The 21,810-nt window shown below is 37.6% G+C and overlaps 1 protein-coding gene across 11 annotated transcripts in view; it reads right to left on the bottom strand.

Annotated features, from left to right (window-relative positions):
* Braf (B-Raf proto-oncogene, serine/threonine kinase) overlaps window positions 1-21,810 on the bottom strand; it is a gene marked incomplete at its 5' end in the record, with an annotated part of 145,471 nt that overhangs the window by 56,140 nt on the left and 67,521 nt on the right. For all 11 annotated transcript variants that reach the window (XR_001231320.1, XR_001231321.1, XM_013504993.1 and 8 more), the window contains 5 exon segments: window positions 3,476-3,635; window positions 9,185-9,304; window positions 10,212-10,360; window positions 13,436-13,538; window positions 14,327-14,430. Coding sequence is in view for 9 of the 11 variants with exons in the window: in XM_013504993.1 (XP_013360447.1) it covers window positions 3,476-3,635; window positions 9,185-9,304; window positions 10,212-10,360; window positions 13,436-13,538; window positions 14,327-14,430 (636 nt within the window).

The raw sequence follows: 21,810 nt of genomic DNA, 5'->3' as shown, positions 1-21,810 counted from the left end.
GCCTGCCAGGCAGGCGCTTTTGCCGCTGAGCTAAATCCCCAGCCCCTATCATTTTTAAATTCAAAGAATTTTACCACATCAATTATTCTCTATTTTATTATCTTCTACCTCTCTTCACTGGCTTCTTCCTCTTTAGTTACAAATACTGTGAAGTCTCTTACATTAAAAACAACGGCGCCTCAACCCTGCATCAAGCTATGGCTTTTTGTCATTCTTTTACAGCGAAGCTTCTATCCCATTTCCTTCCCTGTTTTCCTCCTCCCTAAAACAGCTCTCCCTTCTCTCTTTCCTCCCCTCTTTTTCTGGTGGCATTGGAGTAGAACTCAGGGACTTACTCATGTTAGGCAAGTACTCTATCACGGGAGCAATCCCTGGAGCCCCAAAATTACATTTTAATTGTCAGAATCAATAGGCATTTTTTTTTTGTACCGGGAATCGAACTCAGGACCTCGAGCTTGCCTGGCAGGCACCTGTGCCACTGAGCTATATCCCTGGCCCTACTACAGCTTTCTTGAAGCCCCTTTTCTCCCTTTGACCTCTGAAACACTACTTTGTCTTTGCTAGCTGGAGCCTCTTAGGAAGAAGAGCCAATAAGGGTGACAGAGAACAATCTCTGCCTACACCTCAACTGTTAATGTTCACCACACTGCACTTTCTTACCTCCTTTCAATTTACATTTATTGAATAGTATCATTTATATCCATGGCTTTCCCTGACAGAAATATGCTAATTTGCTTATAAAGCTCTTATTTAAGGTCCTTAGGTTTAACTGCTATTGGACTTTTAAACCTGGAAGTCCCACAGATATCTTAAAGAGCGTATTTCCAAAATGAAAGTTAGTATTTTTGTTTAAATAAATCCTGTTCAGGTCTACAGGCCAGGTACCTATGGGCCAGAAACCTGGGCATCAAGCTCTACTCCTCTTCCATCACCTCTCACTACTACTGCACAGCATCATGGGTAACTGAAGAAAGGAAAGCCAGGTTCAAATCACCAAAGCCCATTTTAATCATTTCTCACTGTGTGGTTTTGGGTACACTTCTTTTTTTTTTTTTTAAACCTTTATTAACAGGTGTTTGCAGTTTGTTGAGGTTTTTTATTTTTATTAAATTAATTAATTAATTTTTGTCTTTTTGAGACAGGGTCTTGTTATGCAGTTCAGGCTGGCCTTGAGCTCATTTTATAGGCCAGGCTGGTCTCGAACTCACAATGGTCCTCTTGCTTCAGCCTCCCAAATGCTGGGATTACAGGCATGTGCCACCACGCCTGGCTTGGGAACATTTCTTAACTTCTATAAATATAATTTTCTTAATAGTAAAATAAAGATAACAGCACTTAACTCATAAGTTTTTATAAGGCTCAGGCAAGAAACTGTATTAAAGCACTTAGCATACATAGTACCTGGCACACAATAAGCACTCATAAATAGCAGCCACTCTCAACATTCCTAAGAGTTTAACCACTAACCCACTAATTTATTGTCTCTTCTCTTCAACTCACTAATTCTCTCTCACCACCAATGCTACTATTAGAATTTAAACCTTTATCTTCTATTATATGGAATACGACAAAAGTTGCAGAACTAAATGCCTTTAGATGTAGTACTCATTTGACCTATCCTCCATGCAACCACCAGAGATTTTTCTAAAATACAGAGCTGACCTCTTATACTCAGGTATTTTAGACTCCCTACTACTACTTTAGAATAATACACAAAATGTTTCAGCCTGGACTCTAGCTAGTTTCATCTTCTATCATTCACCAACCTTTTGAACCCTCAACTCCTACAATATCAACTATCAATTACATCCATGTAAAGGCACTTCCATGCCTTTGTACTATTTCCATAACAAACAGCTTTCCTTTTTAATTCCTTATCTAGGGTACAAACACTCCTACTCATTTACCTTCTGCAATCTAGCTTAATGTTAGGCCCTCCGCAATATATTTCTAGATCCAACCAGCCAGAGTTTACTGCCCCTTCTTTAAGCTACCATTCTATTTTTGAGATTACTTATTTATATACCTGATCCATCCACTAAACTTTGACTTCCTAAAGGGCCAAGATCAAGTGCTAATTCATCCTTAATTTCTAATTGCTAGCTCAGAGTCAAAAATAAATCTTTTTGGTGGAATAACGAGTGACTGAGCATAAATGAAAGGCTACCTTGCTATGAATGGCAAGTCACTGAAAGTTTTGGAACAAGGGAATAGATGATGTCAAAGATGTTATTAAAAATTATCTTGATAACAGCATAAAGAATGGAAATAGAAATCAATGGTGAGAAATCCATTCAGGAGATACATGTAGTAAGTAGTTCAATTGAGGAAATGTGGGCCCAAATAGTGTAGCAAAGGATGGGTGTGGTGGCGCACACCTGTAATCCCAGCAACCAGGAGGCTGAGGCCGGAGGATCGTTTCGAGTTCAAAACCAGCCTGGGCTACAAAGTGAGCTCAAGGCCAACCTGAACTGCATAGTGAGACCCTGTCTCAAAAAGACACACACAAAAAAAGTGTAGTGATAAGAAAGAACCAGTTTGAGACGCACAGGAAAAGGAAAAGGTGCTACCTGTTTGGGTATGAGAAGGATGGAAAGACAAGGTATAAAGTGGTATTTTAAAGTTCAAGCCTAAGAGACCAGGAGAACAGAGGTCACAATCTGAGGAAAAAGAAAATAATTTAAAGTAAAAGTAAAGATGAAGGTTACAATTTTGGATGTACTAGACCAAACTTTAAAATATGGCTAGAGTTCTTAGTATTTCACAACCTTTTTATTTCTGTATTTCCTTTTCCTACTTTTTTCTTCCTTTGTATTTGAAGAACCCTCTTAGTCAAGGAAAATTGTACCAGGAAAAAGCTAGTTAAAGGAACTGCCTCCCGCAAAGGGAGACTGTTTCAGAGTAAAACCATAGGAAGAAAGTCTAATTTTGGAATTTATGCTAAAAAATAACATTTATAATAAATTTTTTCTTTAATATTTAAAAAAATTTAAGTTATAGCTTCAACTACATGCTAATTCTTAAACATGGAATCATGCTTTTCTTGGCTGTAACACCAAGCTTATAGCACTATAAACTGAAACCCTTAATTTCATACTGATCTTTAATAACAGCACATCATAACAAATTTTAGAGGACTTCATGGGTTCACCCAAAGGCCTCTATCAATCCTTTAGATTTTAAACCATTTTCCTTTGAACCATTTTCATTTTACAGAGATGATGCCATAAGAAAGAAGCCAGAATAACTCTGTAATTTGGCACCAGTGAAGTTTTTATGAGATTACAAGCTTTTCTGACCTGAGATTCATATAAACCCTAGTATTTAAAATAATTATGATCAATGAAAGATGGCACTTATTTCTGACCTGTATTATAATTGTAGTGGAAAAAATACAGAAATACAAAAACAAAACAAAACACATACAGAGAAATACACCTGGATACTTTTAGTTGTAGCCATGCTGGATACTTACATCAATATTGACAGGTTCTATCGTGTTTATATGCACATTGGGAGCAGAGGAGGACCGGTCTCGCTGTCCAAATTGATTTCGATGGTCTTCATCTGCTGGTCGGAAAGGCTGTGGAATTGGAATGGATTTTGAAGGAGATGGGCTGGTGAGAATTGGGGGCCTGGAAAAATCAAGTCATTGGAAGGTAAGATTCAGAGAAACTATATATGTACAGATAATATTTAAAAGTGGAAGACATAAAGATTTTCTCACTTAATATAAAAATCTTTAAAGTAAAGCAGTGGAATTCCAGCGGCAATGACTATATAAAAAGCATTAGTTTAATAAACTAATATACCTATGATGACTCTTGCCAAGGCTGCTTTGCTTGAGCAGAGCCTGCAGGGACTACCAGTAATAAGAACACTGACTCTTACCCAAAAGACTCCAGGGAATCTTTGCATACACATGCCTAGAAATTATCTGTGGCTAGTCAGCTGAAGATGCTCTTATCCTTTAAAATATACCAAATGATTAGCTTTTTCCCCCTAACTTTTCATTTCTTGATATCTAAGGTTACTCAATAAACATTTTATATAATATATTATAAGCTGTAAGAATTTTGAGACTATACCTGGGCATTTAGAACCTGAAAGATGTACTAGCTGCTTTACATCAGAACTGAACAATATCAAAAGATCATTTCCAAATTCAGATGACCTTCATATTGCCAAAATTTTTTACATTGTGAAATTTCTTCTGTGCCCGATTACTGATACCACAAACAGAAGAAAATCATATACTAAACCTTAAAGAAAAATATTTTTTAAAAAATGCTTTATGATCAAAACACCAAATCGTGACCTGTTTTGGTACTGCAGGTAAGTACCAAAGTCTATGCTCTCTCACTGGTCTTAAAGTGAATCTGACACAGAAAACCTGAAGTTTTAAGAATAGATTGTAACCATTTACAAGGAGTCTAAGCTCCTCAGAAAGATATCCTTGGGGCAAAGCAGTGAGCATCACGGGGTTCATGAGGTATGGCTGTCTTGCTGAGCTCCATCAGGACCAATAAATATTTCTGCATTCACAAGCTCTTTGGTTATCATTCCACCGCATCTATGCAAACTTCCTAACAAGTCAGCTTTGTTTAATGGTTATTAGGACAGAATGACAATGTTGAGCAAATAAAAAGACATTTGGGAGGGGTGAGGATTTGGATAGGCATGGTAAGGATATATAGTAGAAAAAGGAATGGATGAAAGTTTGAAGAGCAAAGGAAGTTCAACAGTGACAAAAAGCCACTTAATAAGGCATGTCAACACAATCTGAACTATACACCCATTTATAGTTTTACTTCTCTGAACACATTAAGGATAGGGGAAAGAAATTTTGACTGTAGGTATTCATTTAACTACACGAATCCATTTAGAATTGATATGCAAATAATAAAATATCATGTACTAAAAATCTGTATCGGCCCAGTTAGAATTTTAGGTAACTGTCTTTGGGAAAATTAACATGAAGCTTCACCCCCTTATTTTATTTTTTTGGAGACAGGGTCTCCTGTGTAGTTCAGGCTAGCCTTGAGTTCACTATATAGCCCAGGCTGGCCTCAAGCTCAGTGATCCTCCTGCCTCACAGCCTCCTGAGTGCTGGGATTACAGGCATGTGCCACCACACCCAGCAGTTTCCTGGTTATCGAGAAATTCTTATGTTCTGATAGAGCTGCCTTTATTCTTGCTTTAGGTAGTCAAATATATACCTTTTGCTAAGGAATTCTGGGTGAGGTTAAAAAAATATTTTGGAAAGTGCACTGACTGCTAAACTACTTAAAAAGCTGCTGTTATGATTTAGGGCAATAGCAGTTTAAATCAGTCTTAAAACTGGAAAAGGCCTGAATGAACTAGAACTGTACAGGATAATCTAATTAATAATAATTGGTCTGGTGCAGACCGTAGTGGCAGTAAGTTACTCCTTAAGATCATGACAGAAACAGCAAATCGGAACTACACATGTAAGAGAAGTTGATCCAGAAGCAAGAAAATCACTTAATGTGATAAACCTCATTATCATAGCTAAAGAAAAGCATGGGTATACACTTCTAGAAAATGAAATTTTTGCCTATTATACAAAATCTGGGACTAATACCACCTGGTGGAGAAGGTCTCCTGTGTCTCCTGATCTACAATGTCAATTTATCTAAAAATAAGGGCAAGTATAACAATTTTGGAGGCTGGGCATGGTGGCGCATGCCTGTAATCCCAACACTCGAGAGGCTGAGGCAGGAGGACTGCCACGAGTTCGACACCAGCCTGGGCTAAACAGTGAACTCAAGGCCTGCTGGAACTACACAGTGAGACCCTGTCTCAAAAAAAAAAAAAAAAAAAAAGAACACAGAGTTATCAGGACTCTGGTGTATTACACATATGAACTATGTCCTAATTCCATGCTTAATAAAAGCAGTCTTTTGATTATAATTTGGTTTCCCATCACTATTTTCCAAAAGAGGAGTGGGTGCTGACCTATCTAACATAATGGCTTATATAGCAGATATGTTCCTCACTGAAATCAATTACTTGGTATTCTAATTTACTCTGTTTTGATTCTGTTTAATGAAAATTTACTTAATTACTAATTCTCATCATTTCTGGGAACCAATAAAATTGAGTTTCCACACTGAGAAATCTTTACCTGGATTAAGAAAATTTATACTCTACAAAGTAACTTTGCAGTTCGCCAATTGGCTCCCTCCACAAGATACATTTTTAAGCATGCTGGGCAAGTGTCTTTAGAATCAGTACCAAATTAAAAATAAAAAGAATTTTTAACACTCTTCAGTACACTACCATTAATTCAGAACTCATTTTTAAGCTAGAATATTTAAAACTTTTAAAGCAAAGTGACTACTTTTGTTTAGTGATATACAAATTTTAAATGATGACTTGTTCTAAATGCATATTATCATTTAAAAAAAATAGAAATGGAAGTATCTCTTACTTTGTATTGAAACCCAGCATTATATCATATCTCCAAAATTTTTTGGTTACATCCATTAGGATATTTATATCATGACTTATCATTTTTTGTTGTTGTTGTTGTTTTGTTTTGTTACCAGGAATCAAACTCAGGACTTTGTGCTTGCCAGGCAGGTGCTTGTGCCACTGAGCTATATCCTGGGCGTGACTTCTCATTTTTATTAGGACTAGTAATAAAATACAAAGTATGATTGATTCTCTGCGTGTGTCTGTGTTACTGGGGATTGAACCTAGGGCCTTTAAACCAAACTAGAGGGGCTGGGGATTTAGCTCAGCGGCACAGTGCTTGCCTGGCAACGTAAGGTCGTGAGTTCGATTCCTGGTACTGGAAAAAAAAAAAAAACCAAACTAGATCGTCAACCAATTTTTAATTATTACTCTATTCTATGCTCTCCTATGCTGTGTTATGCTATGCTATATGCTCTATGTTATGCTATGCCTTATTCTCTTCTCTCCTCCCCTCCCCTCCTGGCCCCTCTTCTATTCTATTCTTATAGGGTCTTGCAAAATTGCCAAGATGAGACCCGAACTTGTGACCCTCCTGCTGCAGCCTCCAAGATGGCTAGGATTATAGGCATGCACTACCATTCTTGGCTTGAAAGGGATTGATTTCTATTATTACAGAGACAATCATATACACTATGACATAAAAGCATCAGGAAAGCTGGATGTGGTAGCACATGCCTGTAATCCCAGCACTTGGGAGGCTGAGGGAGGATTGCTGTGAGTTCGAGGCCAGCCTAGGCCACATAGTAAGTTCAAGGCCAGGCTGAACTATATAGAAAAACCTTGTCTCAAAACCCCAACCCAATCCAACCCAACCCAAAACAAACCCAAAAAATAAAGCATTAGGAAGATGATTTATGAAGGTTTACATGTCTTTCTTATTTGCCTAAGACTACAATCCAGTAGTCTAGTTTAGTTATGACTAAAACTCATGGCAAATGGTTTCTTAGGATTTTTTTCACTGGAAGGCATATCCTATATTGTTGCCATTATACACTCTCAAAGAAGCCAAGATAATTTCATCACGGTGTTCTACAGCTCTGCTCAAACAACTGGGATGTGCCATTAGAAAGGGACTGTGGTCTACAGAGTCTATCAGGAGAAAATGTTATAGCCAAAGGATTAATTAAAAACCAAAGAAAAAAATAGTAACATTTTTATTTGATTGTCTAGAAAACACACATCTGCACATGACTAATGATTGTGCTAGCAAGAACAAAATGACCAGCAGATGAAATAACTGTTACATCCTGACAAAAGAACACAGTGGTTACATTTTTCTTCTTTTTATTTTTCTGAGACAGGGTCTTGTTATGTAGTTCAGGCTGGCCTCAAGCTCACTATGTAGCCCAATCTGGCCTCAAACCTGCAATTCTCCTGCCTCGGCCTCCTGAGTGCTGGGATTACAGTTCTGCATCATCATTCCCAGTCTTTTTGTTTGTTTTTGTTTTCTTAACCACTCTTTAATATAAAAGTCTTCTGTTAACTTTTCTAACTCGTGAGACCTTTAGGAAGACTGGCTTCACAAAAATTACAAATCTATGATAAGTGTCAATTTATCTCTCTAGGTAGAATCCTAAAGAAGTAAGATTACATTGTGAAGAGCAGAAGGGTGAAAACTGACAAAATTTCTAAACCAAGTATTTCTGAAATTCCAGACATAACATAAATCACGGTGCCTCAAATCCAGTCACAAAAAGATCTGTGTAAGCAATGCTCTAGACAAAATTAATACCACTTAACTCATCATTACTGTGGATCCCTTTTCTTCCTACCTTGAAGCTGAAATACACGACGCCTTTGCATTGCCTGTAAAACCACTACCTTTTTCCTCTACAACTGACAACACTACTGATTTTTCTTCAGCACTTTATGAACACCTGTCCTTCTCTGCACTGCCACCGCTCCAGATCAGGACCTTACTGTCTGCCAGTTTTCACAACCTAGTTGCCATTCCTCACTTAGACTTTTCCCCATTGGTCCATCTGTAGTTCACCGCTACATGGTTATTTCTTTAAAACCATTTTCATCAGGCTAGTAATCTGCTTGAAAAACTAATCTTTTCTCCCTTCTTGTGCCAAGCAAACTAATACCCTCTGCAACTGGGCTTTACACATGCGCCTCTCAACTTTGACAAGCTTTTCTTTACTAGCTCTTTATTTATGCCACTTTTCCATCTCCAATTGCCATGCTTTCATTCCTATGTTCACTCAGGTTCTAGTTCAGCTCAGATCTCATCTTCTCCATTAAGTTTTCCTGCTTTTTTTCTCTATTTCCTATAAAAACAAAAAATTTATATCCTCATCACATAGTACAATATACTCCATAAACTATAGCTTATAAAGTTTAAAAAATTATTTACAGTTGTTTCCAATGTTCATGCTACTTTTACAAATAGAAGTCTTATACTTCTATACCTAATACTACCCAATAAAATGGTAAACACAAGGTGGGAACTCAAAATTTGTTGTTTGATTTTTTTTAGAAGTGGTCCTGAAACAGTCTATTGTTATCTAAATCCCATTTCTGTACCACATACATGTAAATGTCTGCAGGGTGTGAAAAAATAAGTTATTTGGGAAAAAACTCCTTAATTTAACAATTCAAGTGTTGGGAAGGTTTTCAAATTAATCAAAAGAAAGCAATTCAAATAGCACATCACTCCACAGCAGGGGTGAAATCATACCCAATGGGCTCTGAGGGGGCTGCAGAAGGGGATGATCCAGATGTAAGGGCGGTCTCTGCTAAGGAGGTCTCCTCCTGTGGTAATGGGTGGTGTTCAAAGAACTTGGAGACAAACAGCAAACTGTGGGGCAAAAACAAAACAAAACAAAACAAACCTAACTTGTGTAAAGCCCAGAAGTGTCAGTATAACAGAATATACAGTAATGGAAAAATAAGGGGTCAATTCCATTTCCAGAAACAATTGTTAAAATTCAATTAGTTGCATTTTTGTCTAAAGGCTTATTAAAACAATTATATTGTATTTTCAAAGGCAAGCTCAAACTCTAAAGCTAATTGTTCTCCAGTAAATTTCTACACATTAGAGGGGGGAAATCATGCTTAATGGATAAAGCATTAGAAGAAAAAGTATTGCTAAGTTAGAGCACATCATTATAATTTACTTTCAAGTACAGAGTTAAGTTTCTATTTGCTTAAGTAATCAGGAAAAATAAAAAGACCTTAAAAGTAGCAGCAACAATGATTATGACAGGCTCAGTCTGATCTATCAGAAAAACTCTGGTTTAGAACAAAAACACATTTTATAAAGAAACTAAGTACTAAGATTTTATATCTTACTCTCATACACACTGAAGGAACAAGGCTCCAGGTGGTGGTGGGGGAGAATATAAATGTAATTTACACAATAGCAGACAGAACCAGACACCATCATCTGCAGCCTAAAGATACAATAGTCCACTTAACTGAAGTGACACTGGGTTTCCTCTCAAAAATGATCCAGAAGTTTTTCTATGGACTAGGCATCTTTATTAATTAAAAGAGGATCTAAAATATAAATAAATGTATAGCTGGACTGGAATTACAATTTGGGAGAGAAATGCTGGCTGTACTACGTTACTCTCTGACCACACTTTTAAAAATTCTCCGTAATATCTGTACTGAGAGAAAACTCACTTACAGGACATACTGGTTTAATGTTATGAAAGTTTAAATGTAATATGGTAGAAAAGAGCTTCTTTAGGATTACTTACTCAAGTTGGTCATAATTAACACACATCACAGGAACCTCTGTACTACAGCGCTGGTGAAATTTATAACCACATGTTTGACAGCGGAAACCCTGGAACAGTAGCTTTCGACAAAAGTCACAAAATGCTAAGGTGAAGAAAGTTTTCCGTACCTACAAAGCAAAAAAATCAAAGAAGGTTTCAAAAGTGTGCAAGAGTCTCTTTGGAAATCAACATGTTTACTCTCTTGTTTAAATAACAATTTTAAATATATTTGTATTATAAAACTCACGTACTACAATAAAAGAAGAACACCAGGGGATCAAGATGGTAGATGGTCTGTCCATTTTTATGTCCCATCCCAATATCCAAATTAAAAACTTGGAAGTCAAGCTGAGAGGCAGACTAGCAACTGATTTCAAGCTTGACAACATAAAATTAGAAAAGAAGGGAATACAGGGGAAAGGAAGATGAAAGATGGGGAATGATTTAATTATTGCACAAAGGGGGAAATAAGGAAAACTAATTGGCATTGACGGAACAAAATATAAAGGTACATTTCTATTATTTAAAGCTATGAGCTGGGTGTGGCGGTGCATGCTTGTAATCCCAGCACTTGGGAGGCTGAGGCAGGAGAACTGCTGTAAGTTCAAGGCCAGCGTGTAAGGTCAAGGCCAGTCTAAACTACAAAGTGAGTTTAAGGCCAGCCTGAACTGCACAGTGAGACTCTGTCTTGAAGAGATGAAAAAAAAAAAAAGTTATGAATGACTCCAATAGAAGGATTGAAAAAAATCAAAACCAGCCAGGCATGGTAGCACATGCCTGTAATCCTAGCACTCTGGGAGGCTAAGGCAGGAGGACTGCAAGTCTGAGCTCAGCCTGAGAAATTTAAGTGACTTAATAAGACATTATCTCAAAATAAAAAATTTCAAAGGGCTAAGGATATAGCTTAGTGTGAAGGCTCTGAGCTCAAGTGACAGTAACATATACATGGCAAAGAAAAAAAATTGGTAGGGAAGGGCTTTAATGCTACAAATAAGAGGATTCCTAATAGAATCCATAATCAGTACTTGGGATGTCCAAAGTTGACAAAGCAAGAAATTTCAGATAAAATACACTGGAGGCTGAGGCAGAACGATCACTGTGAGTTTGAGGCCAGCCTAGGCTATATGGCGAGTTCAAAACCAGCCTGAACTAAACAGAGACCCTGTCTCAAAAAAAAATAAAAATAAAGGGGCTGGGGATTTAGCTCAGCGGCACAGCACCTGCCCAGCAAGCGCAAGGTTGTGAGTTTGATTCCCGGTACCAGAAAAAAACCAAAAAATAAAAATAAATAAATAAAAATTAAAAAAGGTCACAGGATCAGAATCCCTCACCTGTGGTCCAAAAACATAATGGTTAACAATTGAAATGACACTCACTCCTTCCAAAAACTATGCAAAAGTACTTTCTATAGGCTGAGGGTCTTTATTGATTAAAAGAGAATCTACTTATTAAGTGTTCAGCTGAACCAGAATTACACTTAGAGGGAGCAGTGATGGCTATACTGCAGGTTACTTTCTAACTAACGCTTTAAAAACTTCTAACATACTGGATAGAAAACTCCTCAGACTTGAAAGTATATTCACTTTATATTATGAAAATTTAAATGTCAAATGGTAGAGAGAAAAGTTTATTACTTCCTCAAGTTGGTCATAACACACAGCATTAGAAACAACGCTGGGGCAATTTATAATCAGCATTAGAAGCTAGCAAGGGACGGTACAGTAGATAATGAAATACTTTTTACATTGCTAGCAGAATCTCAGGAAACAGCAGAGAATCCCATAAGATGTTTTCACAGGCAACTATATTTTTCATTCATCTCGTCTTTTTTCTAACCCATTCATACTCTCACTCACTTGATAATTGTGTCAGCTTCAGGAAGCCCTCAATTTCTCTTTCCTCATTTATTCATTAAAACTATGTGTAACTTGTGGGGCACATATATAACAGAGAAAACAGAGAACAAGGAAGAGGGGAAGAAGGTATGGAAGCAGGGACAGGAGCAAAACGTCTGAGGGGGAGAAAATATGTGGATATGCATTTGAGTATAAACTTAAAACAACAAGGGCCAGGAATACAGCTCAGTGGCACAGCACATGCCTGGCAAGCACAAGATTGTGAGTTTAATTCCTGGTAAAAAAAAAAAAAAAAAAAAGAAACAACATATGCTTACATTGGTCAGGATACATTTGTCAGTAAAGGTGTGCACAGGAAGATGTATCTTCTGGGTTACAGCTTATGTTTAGCCTGGAATTTGAGTACATTTAAACGTGTAGTAGAATACTGGGAAACTCCAGGCTGGTGGCACTTAAGCTTACACTACGTTCTACCAAATGAAAAAACAGGCAGAAAGACTCAAGAAGGGAGTAATACCCAGCTACCCCACATTCCTCGTCCATCCCCCTGTGCTTCAGAGACACACACAAATGTGTTGGTTTGTATGCAGAAAGACTCTGCTTAGCTCTGTAGTGATAGATTTACAGAAAATATTTTTAAAATTATTAATATAGCACATTCCTTTTTCCTTTTTTTCCTTTCTTTTTCAGGACCGGATCTCACTATATGTGGTTCAGGTTGGTCTCAAACTCAGTATGTAACTGAGGCTGGCCTTGAATTCACAGCAATCCTTCTGCCTCAGCCTCTCAAGTGCTGCGATTACAGGTGGGTGCCACCATGGCCAGTTTTTTTCTTATTCTTTTAGAAGAGGCTAACTTTATTAGTTAGGTGTACTGACAGGATGAAGTCCATAAAACCCTGTTGACTTCTTTTATTTTTTTTGTCTTTTTCTTTTTTCTTTGTTTTTTTATCTGATACCAGGAATTGAACTCACGACCTTGTGCTTGCCAGGCAGGCACTGTGCCGCTCAGCTAAATCCTCAGCCCCCTGTTGCGTTCTTTTAAAAAGTGAAGAATATCACACAACATGCAAGGAACTTTCATTTTTTTCATGATATACTTTTACATCATTCCAAATTGTTTTCTTTTAGCAACAGACATATATGGTTCTCTTTTTTTTAAGTTAAAAAGAAAATATAAGGATTAAAACTCTTTAGTTTAAGTACAAGTTTTTAAAGAACAAAACTGATTTTCAACTTAGAATGTTAACTGCAAAATTACTTATCCATATTTCATGTTCTGTAAATAAAAATATTATTCATGAAAATGTGAGCATTTTTGACATTATAAATATGTAAAGATACATACAAAATTGTGTGTTGTAAGTGGAACATTTTCCAACACTTCTACATGCAATTCCTCCCCAGTAAGCCAGGAAATATCAGTGTCCCAGCCGATTGGTTTCTTCTCTCTGAAAAATGTGGACAGAAGCCTTTCTTGGTTATCATACTTAAAAACACTAAAATACCTCATGCTGAAGACATGAAAATTGGTTACTGAGGGGCTAGTACTAGGGAGGTTTGGCTCCCTGATCTTCCATTGCTAGAAACTTAAATGGCAATTAAGTTAACTTTTAAGATTACCCCAAGTAATTGTATCAATCTTGGACAAACAGCAGGGTAAAGAGATGTACTCTTTTCTTCAAGTCAGCTCCAGAAAAGGCCTACAACAGCAAAAAATGGATGTCCCTGCGGTCCCCGTTTAAAAAAAAAAAATCACAAGCATGGACTTCCCTATTAATTCAGAGAAAAAAAGGACAAAATGTCCTAAGACCTGATGTTAAATTTGGTTTCAAAATTCAGAAGTCTTAGAACACCTGTTAAGACATTTTCTGAAAGAAAAATAGTTTAATATAAAATGTTAATTTTGTAAAACTTCTGCAAAACTCTTGAGTTTATATTAAAAATGGGAGAGTGGATAAGGGTATACTGTCCAAATAAATCACATTCTAAATGGCTCAAAAATGGTAAACATCTTAAATTCCAATGAAGTCACTGATCTGAATCACATACTACAGTTATACAAAATTATCATTGGCCTGTAAGATTTCTCCATGCTAACTTAGCATTAATTTAAATTTTTTCCTAAAGTTCATTTTCAACTCTTAAGGTATGGCTAAAGTTTTGACAGAAAACTCTGGCAATTACTATCAGATTTTTTTCTTTTTAAACAAAATTTCACAACACATACAAACCATACCCATCCTGAATTCTGTACACAGCACAGCACTCTGGGATAAGACCTCTCATCATCAGTGCTTTCTTTAGACTGTCTCGGACCGTAACTCCACACCTTGCAGGTACCTATGGTATCATAAATACACACAAAAGATAAAGGGAATAGCTTTTCTTTCACATCATTAAAAAAGAAACTCAATATATTAGTTATCTTTATAACACCTCTAAAATGTCATACACATCGCTAGGTCAATGCAATATCACCTCTACAGCTCATTTAATAGTAAAGGGGAATTATACCAATAACTACTATTATTCACCGGCTTAACCCAAAATTTATTTTTGGCCTTTTATTAGAATTATGAAGTATTTTATAAACACAAAAAACAGAAAATAGTACTTACTATAATATATCCACCAATATAATGTACCCAGCATCAAGAAATAATAGATGTCAACATTTAAAGAAAAATCAATTTTGATCCAACATTGTTCAAAGCTGAAAGCTCTATAATCTTTTAATCACACTGATGGTCCTTAAGGGATATCTTATTGATGATAAACATGATAGGAAGAAAATGCTTGTCTTAATATGCATAAGTGATATCTGTTGTTTAGCTGTGCAACAGCCCTATTTCTTCTGAGTTCCTGCCCTTTAGAAATCCAGATGGAACTAGAGAGGCTATCAATCGAAGGTCACTTATTTTCTGGCTACAGATGACATCAACTGACTAATCAGTTTCCTGTATCTCTAGGAATAGCAAATGGCTACACACACACACACACACACACACATACTCTCTCTCTCTCTGTCTCTCTGTCTCTGTCTGTCTGTCTTTATCTGGACCCAACATACAAGTTCACTGATATACGGGCAGTGGCTGAGATAAGTTCCCAATTCTGCTGGACAATTCAAATCTTGAACGGTAGGTGGCCACTTCCCTCACTACACTGAGAAAATCTGGCTACAGAATAAAGCTAACATAGGGAGACACACAGATGACACCTGGAGTGGAGAAGGACAAGGGAAAGGAAAGAGACAGTTATCCCCATGCTTGGCGCTTTTCTTGCCTCATTTCTCCAGGTGAATCTGACATGAACTGAAAGACAGGCAGTGTGAGAGGTACATGGGATACAGTTTTTACTGGGGGAGGGTTACAAGACAGGAGGGGATACGTTCACTATAATAAAATAACCATACCATTCATCTCAATTACTTTAAAGTGTTCAACAACTCAGAAGTTCCCAAAGAAATTGGGAGAAAGGAAAGGATAGAAGTAAATGTAAGAACCCTGAATTTAAGTAGTATATTGAAGAGGGGACAATCTAGAAATCCTAGTTAGAATTGGTGATTAGAAAATACAAGAGTCAGATTTTAGCTCATATAGCCATTAAAACTATCCAGCAAGGACAGTGTGATGCTCTGGTTTGAGGAAGAGGGCTCAGTATCAGATGCATTCAAGAAGTGACTGAGATGGTATAGCTGATCATTATTCATGGAGTCCACATTTGTGAATTTGTCTGCTTGCTAATATTTATAATTCCAAAATTAATACTTGTATTGGTTTTGCAGACATGCATAGCACAGTGAAAAATTTGTGCTGCCTGAAGTATGTCTCTTTCCAGCAGATGCTGAACAAGGCAACACTGCCTTTTTTCAATTTCCATACTATATGCAGTGTCCTAAGCATAGACCATTGCCATGCTCTTTGTAGTTTTGAGCTTTTTGTTTAAAATACCTTCCTAGCACAGTGCTGTAGTGCTCCTGAATGCAAGACTGCAGACACATGCCTGGCAGAAAAGTAATAAATACTAGGGAAAGTTCCTTCAGTCTTGGAAAAAGGTGTGGTTTTTTTTTTTTTCCTGGTACCGGGAATTGAACTCATGACCTCGCGCTTGCCAGGTAGGCACTGTGCCACTGAGCTAAAATCCCCAGCCCCAAGTTCCTTCAGTCTTGAGACAGAGATGCCAGCCATGAATTAAATGTTAATGAATCAGGAGTATATAGCAAATAAGGTGTCTTTAAACAGAAACACACATTAAACAAGGTTCTGTATGGATTAACTGATGAAAACATGCCCAGAGGATCCTAAGAGCCTGACTGTATTGAGTTGACAGAATTTGAGGGCCAACCGAGGGGAATGGAATGACCACCAGGTGGCAGTCACATATGAACTTTATCTGGATGATGCTGTGATAGGGTTGTGTGCAGGGGAAGATCTTTCCATCAGGAGGCTGGAGAGAGGGCCAAAGGAATGAACGCCAGGGGAGAGGATCAGGGAGTGCAGCCTTTTTCCTCTAGGTAAGCTTGCTTAATAGCCTTGCAGGGAGTCTCCAGATGAAAGGACTCCAAAGAACAGCAGTTTGGGTTTTTTTTTTTTTGGTTTTTCTCCGGTACCGGGAACCGAACTCACGACCTTGCGCTTGCCAAGCAGGCGCTTTTGCCGCTGAGCTAAATCCCCAGCCCCAGTTTGGGGTTTTTAATAGCTCTGCTATTGAGTTCATCTGCAGCTAGTAGATATGGAGTGTGAAGCAGTTTTGTGGGGTTGGCAAAGTAGGGAGGCTTTCAGTGACTAAATTCTGCTTGGAAGGATTACGCTTAAAACAATCACATATAAAAAATTAGTTTGGAGCAGGCACACCTTTATGTTAACAGATCCCAGTCTGCTGTGAAGAAATACGCAAGGAGTCAATGCACAAAGGCGATCTTTAGCTCATTTATGTAAGCTATATCTCCTAGGAAAAATGGACCAGTATTCATTAATTTAGTGTTTGTAGCACAGTTATAGAGCATAACTACTGTGAATGATGAAAACTGGCTGTACTTTCAACAAAGAATGAATTGAAAAGCTCACTCTTTCTCTCTGTCACTCATCTGCCCACACTAACGCAAAACCCTACCCTTAGTTTTAAATCACAATCTATATCACTCCATGTCACCATAGAAATCTTTCTAAAGAAACTATTCTTAACTTCTTGTAACTTCTGAGACTTGGATAAAAGTCTTAGACATGATCTCTGAAACATGTAATTTCCGAGGGTTTGTGTAAAGTGAATCCCCTGAACTCAGCATTGAACCCATAATAATCTCACATTGCTTAGCATGCTTAAAATATTCTCATTACATATAGGGGAAAATTTAAATTCCTGTGGCACAAAAGGCCATCAGTGGCCTTGAGCTGCTATCCTCTCCTCTACTTGTTTTGGCAATTTCCTTCATGTACTCCAGTGATGTAAACACTTACATATACAGCTTCTAGATTTTATAATTTATCTTGATGTCAAATTTCTTTCAATATTGTGTTCACCAATCACAATATTGTTTTCAAGAAAAAAAATTGAAGGCCGGCCATGGTGGTGCATGCATGTAATCCTAGCATGTGGGAGGCACAGGCAAGAGGATAGCCACGAGTTCGAGGTTCGCCTAGGGTATATAGTGAGTTAGAGGGCAGCCTGGACTACATGGCCTTCTTCAAGTACAAAGAGGTGCCCTATACTACAAAAGTCTTAACGTATGAGCACATTTAGAGTTCAGTGTGTCTCTTGGTCATGCTAGATGTGACTGGCAAAGAACTAGTAACCACAGGACTCAAAAGGATGATGTCTTTTACTGCTAAACTGCTGCCTTGATCACATAAAAGTAAAAACTATAGTTCATTAATTACCTCACTGGAACTTGGGGGCGTTCAGAGAGGTCTCCCTATGTAGTTCATGCTGGCCTTGAACTCACTATGAGCCCAGGCTGGCCTCGAACTTGTGGCATTCCTCCTGCTTCTGCCTGCCAAGTGCTGGGCTTACAGGGGTGTGCCATGCCTGGCTCTCATTAGCACTCTGAGGGGAAAAAATTTACTTGGCAACAGAAAAGCCCTTTCATTGTTGGAGAAGCTAATGGAATTTATAAGGAGTCAAGAACGTCTGAGGCTGGGTGTGTAGCTAGCTCAGTGATACAGCACTTGCTTTGCTTGCACAAGACACTGGGTTCTATCCCCAACAACACAAAAGAGAAAGAAGAAAAGAATGTCCTGGACTCCACATTAACACTGTAGTTTAAATACAAAAATGAACTAATACTGCTCCCGTGCAGAATTCTAACTCACAAAGTATGAGCATCAAAATGAGAGAGTGCTTTTCTTGTTTTGGAACTGGGAAGTGAACTCAGGACCTTGTGCTTGCCAGGCAGGCGCTGTACCACTAAGCGACACCCCCAACACCCCCAACCCTAAGAGAGAGAGTGCTTTTACAAACTGTAAAGTACTCTACAAAGGTAACGCCAGGTATGGTGGTGCATACCTGTAATCCCAGCACTTGGGAGGCTGAGGTAAGAGGATTGTCGTGAGTTCAAGGCCAGCCTGAACTACAAAGTTAGACCCCGTCTGACTCCTCCCTGCCAAAGAAAAGTACTATTTTTTTCTATCTAAAAAGAAATCAGGGGTGGGGAATACAGCTCAGTGGCACAGTGCCTCCCTAGTAAGTGCAAGGTCCTGAGTTTGATTCCTGGTACCAAAAAATAAAAATAAAAATAAAAATAAAAATAAAAATAAATCAATTACCCTTTTAACATGACTTGTAGATCTTATGTTTTTTGACTTGCTGTGGCTAAAAAAGTGAGAGGCTATTTCTAAGGTTATAACACTTACTCTGATCTAACGATGCTTCTTTACTATTACCCAACTTCATTAAATCTACTTTATTCACACTAAGAGTTAAAGTTTCAACTATTAGTTTTCCCACAAAATGGCTAAAACAAGAATAGCTTTTCCTTGTTCTCCTTCATCAATATTTCTTAATTATAACACAACTAGACATGATTTTAAAAGATTTAATCTCATCCTGTTTCCTTTGCCTTTCTATCCATTTACCTTAGAAACAATCAGGATTATTATGAACCTGACTGTCTTTACAATCAAGTATTTGTTTACAAATGCCAACATATGGTAAATCCAAATATTCACTCTTCCAAGAATAACTACAGAACATTACTAAGTGCTAGGCAACACTACAGTCACTGAGCAAACTAAAAAAGATAAGCTACTCTCACAGAACTAAAACCATCCCACAGATGCTAAAATTAATTTAGTAGTTTTAGAAATACTTTCAGACTCCAGTTTCTTTACAGCCTTTGAACCAAATATGCATATTCCATGCCTCAGGAACTCCTTTTTCAGGTCTGTAACACAGAAATACCCCGTCACTGGCTCAGCAAGAATTTTGTATAAAGACATTCATATCTCAGCACTGTTTGATACAGTAAAAAGTGAACATAACACAGATGTTCACCAGTGGAGAAATGGACAAGCAGTGGTGCATTCAGAAGTCAATATTTGATAATAGTTCAACTGAATGAACTTGATCTATATGTATCAATAAATGCATATATATGTCTTAAAATTATAATTCTGAATAAAAAGGACAAGATATTGAACACTATAAAAATACACTATCATACTATTTTATAAATTAAAAAACAAAAATACTGGCTAATGGACGTACATATGTGTATCTATATAATAAAAATATGATACCTTACTTTTGTTGCTTTTGGAGGGACAGAGTGGAACAGTAGGTGTCAGCAAGGGACTATGACTGCTGTATGGGGAACTTAATTTGTGTGCATGTATACTATGAAGAGAATATAATTTTAAAAATAGTATTTGTTCATTGTAAGTAAATAAATAACAATGTGTTGTCCTTAAATAATTTTCTGCATAAATATTCAAAGCTTTCTAAGTAAGAAATTTTAAAAAAATTACAAATAATTCTTTTTAAATGCTGAACTAGCCTGGGCATCTTGGTGCTTGGCTATAATCCAAGCACTCCAGGAAGCTGACACAAGTGAGATCCTGTCTCAAAAATAAAAATAAAAAATAAGAGTTGGAGATATAGAGGCCAGGACAAAGGTCCTGGGTTCAATCCCAAGTACGGGGCAGGTGGTAGGGAGGGGTGTGTGACACAGTAAGTGGTAAGGCAAAGCTACCTAAAATAAGTGCAAGTATATGCAACGTATAAGCTGGCTTTCTGTTTAGCAATGTAAAAGACCACTTATAGGGGCTGGCTACTTCTGACTTTTTTTAAAAAATAAATGTAATTGAAAACGATTTTAGACATTAATAGAATTCAGTGTGACACTTCCATACACACATAGTGTGTATGGTAAACTCCCAAACCCAAACCCCTTTTCCCACCTTCTCTAGACCCTTCTCAATCTCTAGTAGTCACTATTTTACTTGCATGTAAATCTTTTAGCTTCTACATATGTGCTGTCTCACCTCTCCCCGCCACCCCCTCATCTCTGTCTCTGTCTGTCTCTGTGTCCTCCTTATATTAAGGACTAGAACCAGGGCCTTTGCACTGACCTACAACCCCAGCTCCTTTTTAATTTTTTATTTTGAGAAAGGGTCTCACTAAGTCACTCATTTTTTTGAGACAGGATCTCACTACATAGTCCAATCTAGGCTTGAACTTGGAATTCTTTTGCCTCTACCTCCTGAGTGCTGAGATTCCAAGGGTGCACCACCACACATAGTCTTTCATGGACACTTGTAGTTGCTTCCACTTTCTGGTTATCATGAAAAAATGTAGCTACAACAAGGGTGTGCAATCAAGACCTTGCTTTCAGCAGGTGTGGTGCCTCATGCCTGTAATCCCAGCACTTGGGAAACTGAGCAGGAGGATCCCCGACACAAGGCCAGCCTACGCTACACAGCAAGACCCTATCTCAAAAAGACCAAAAAAAAAAAAAAAAAAAAAGATCTTGCTTTTTAACTCTTGGGGTATATATCCTGAACCAGAACTGTTCAGTCATGTTGTACTGTAATTCTAGTTTTGGCTTTAAGGAATTTCCACAATGTTTTCCATGCAGTTGTACCATTTAGTATTTCCACCAATGTACAAGGTGTCTAGTTTCTCCACATCCTCACCAATACTCACTTTGTCTATTTCACAGTAGTCATTCTAATGGGTATGAAAAGGTCTCTCATTGTGGTTTTGATTTGCATATTCCTAGTTAGCAATGCTGACCATCTTTTCATGTTTTTGGCCATTTGTGCATCTTCTTTCAAGAAATATCTATTCAAGTGCTTGGCCCATTTTTTACTGGGCTTTGTGTTGTTGTTGGCTTGTAGGAAGGAAGTTTCTTACTAAATTTCTGAGGCTGAGCTGGAATTTTCAATCACCTTGCCTCAGCCTCCCAGAGTACAGGACTACAGGCATGCGCCACTACACCTAGCTGGTACTTAATTTCTTGATTCTATCAGAATTTACTATTTTGGTAACTGTCTAAGACATATGTCCAATTTTATTTTTTCTAGATGTGCCATTAAAAAAACCTAAATGATGTCTCCCTAGTGTGAGAAACTGAAAGAGTAAGAAAGATCCAAAATGCACAAGAAATATAGTGAAATGGGAAGAAACTGATTAAAAAGAAGAGAAACTGGGAGGAGGAAAGGAGAAAAGAAGAGAAAGGCAAACACACACACACACACACACACACACACACACACACACACA

Source organism: Chinchilla lanigera, unplaced genomic scaffold (assembly GCF_000276665.1).
Source record: "Chinchilla lanigera isolate Chin_1 unplaced genomic scaffold, ChiLan1.0 scaffold00093, whole genome shotgun sequence".
Lineage (NCBI taxonomy): Eukaryota > Metazoa > Chordata > Mammalia > Rodentia > Chinchillidae > Chinchilla > Chinchilla lanigera.
This window is presented reverse-complemented; position numbering and strand designations above follow the sequence as displayed.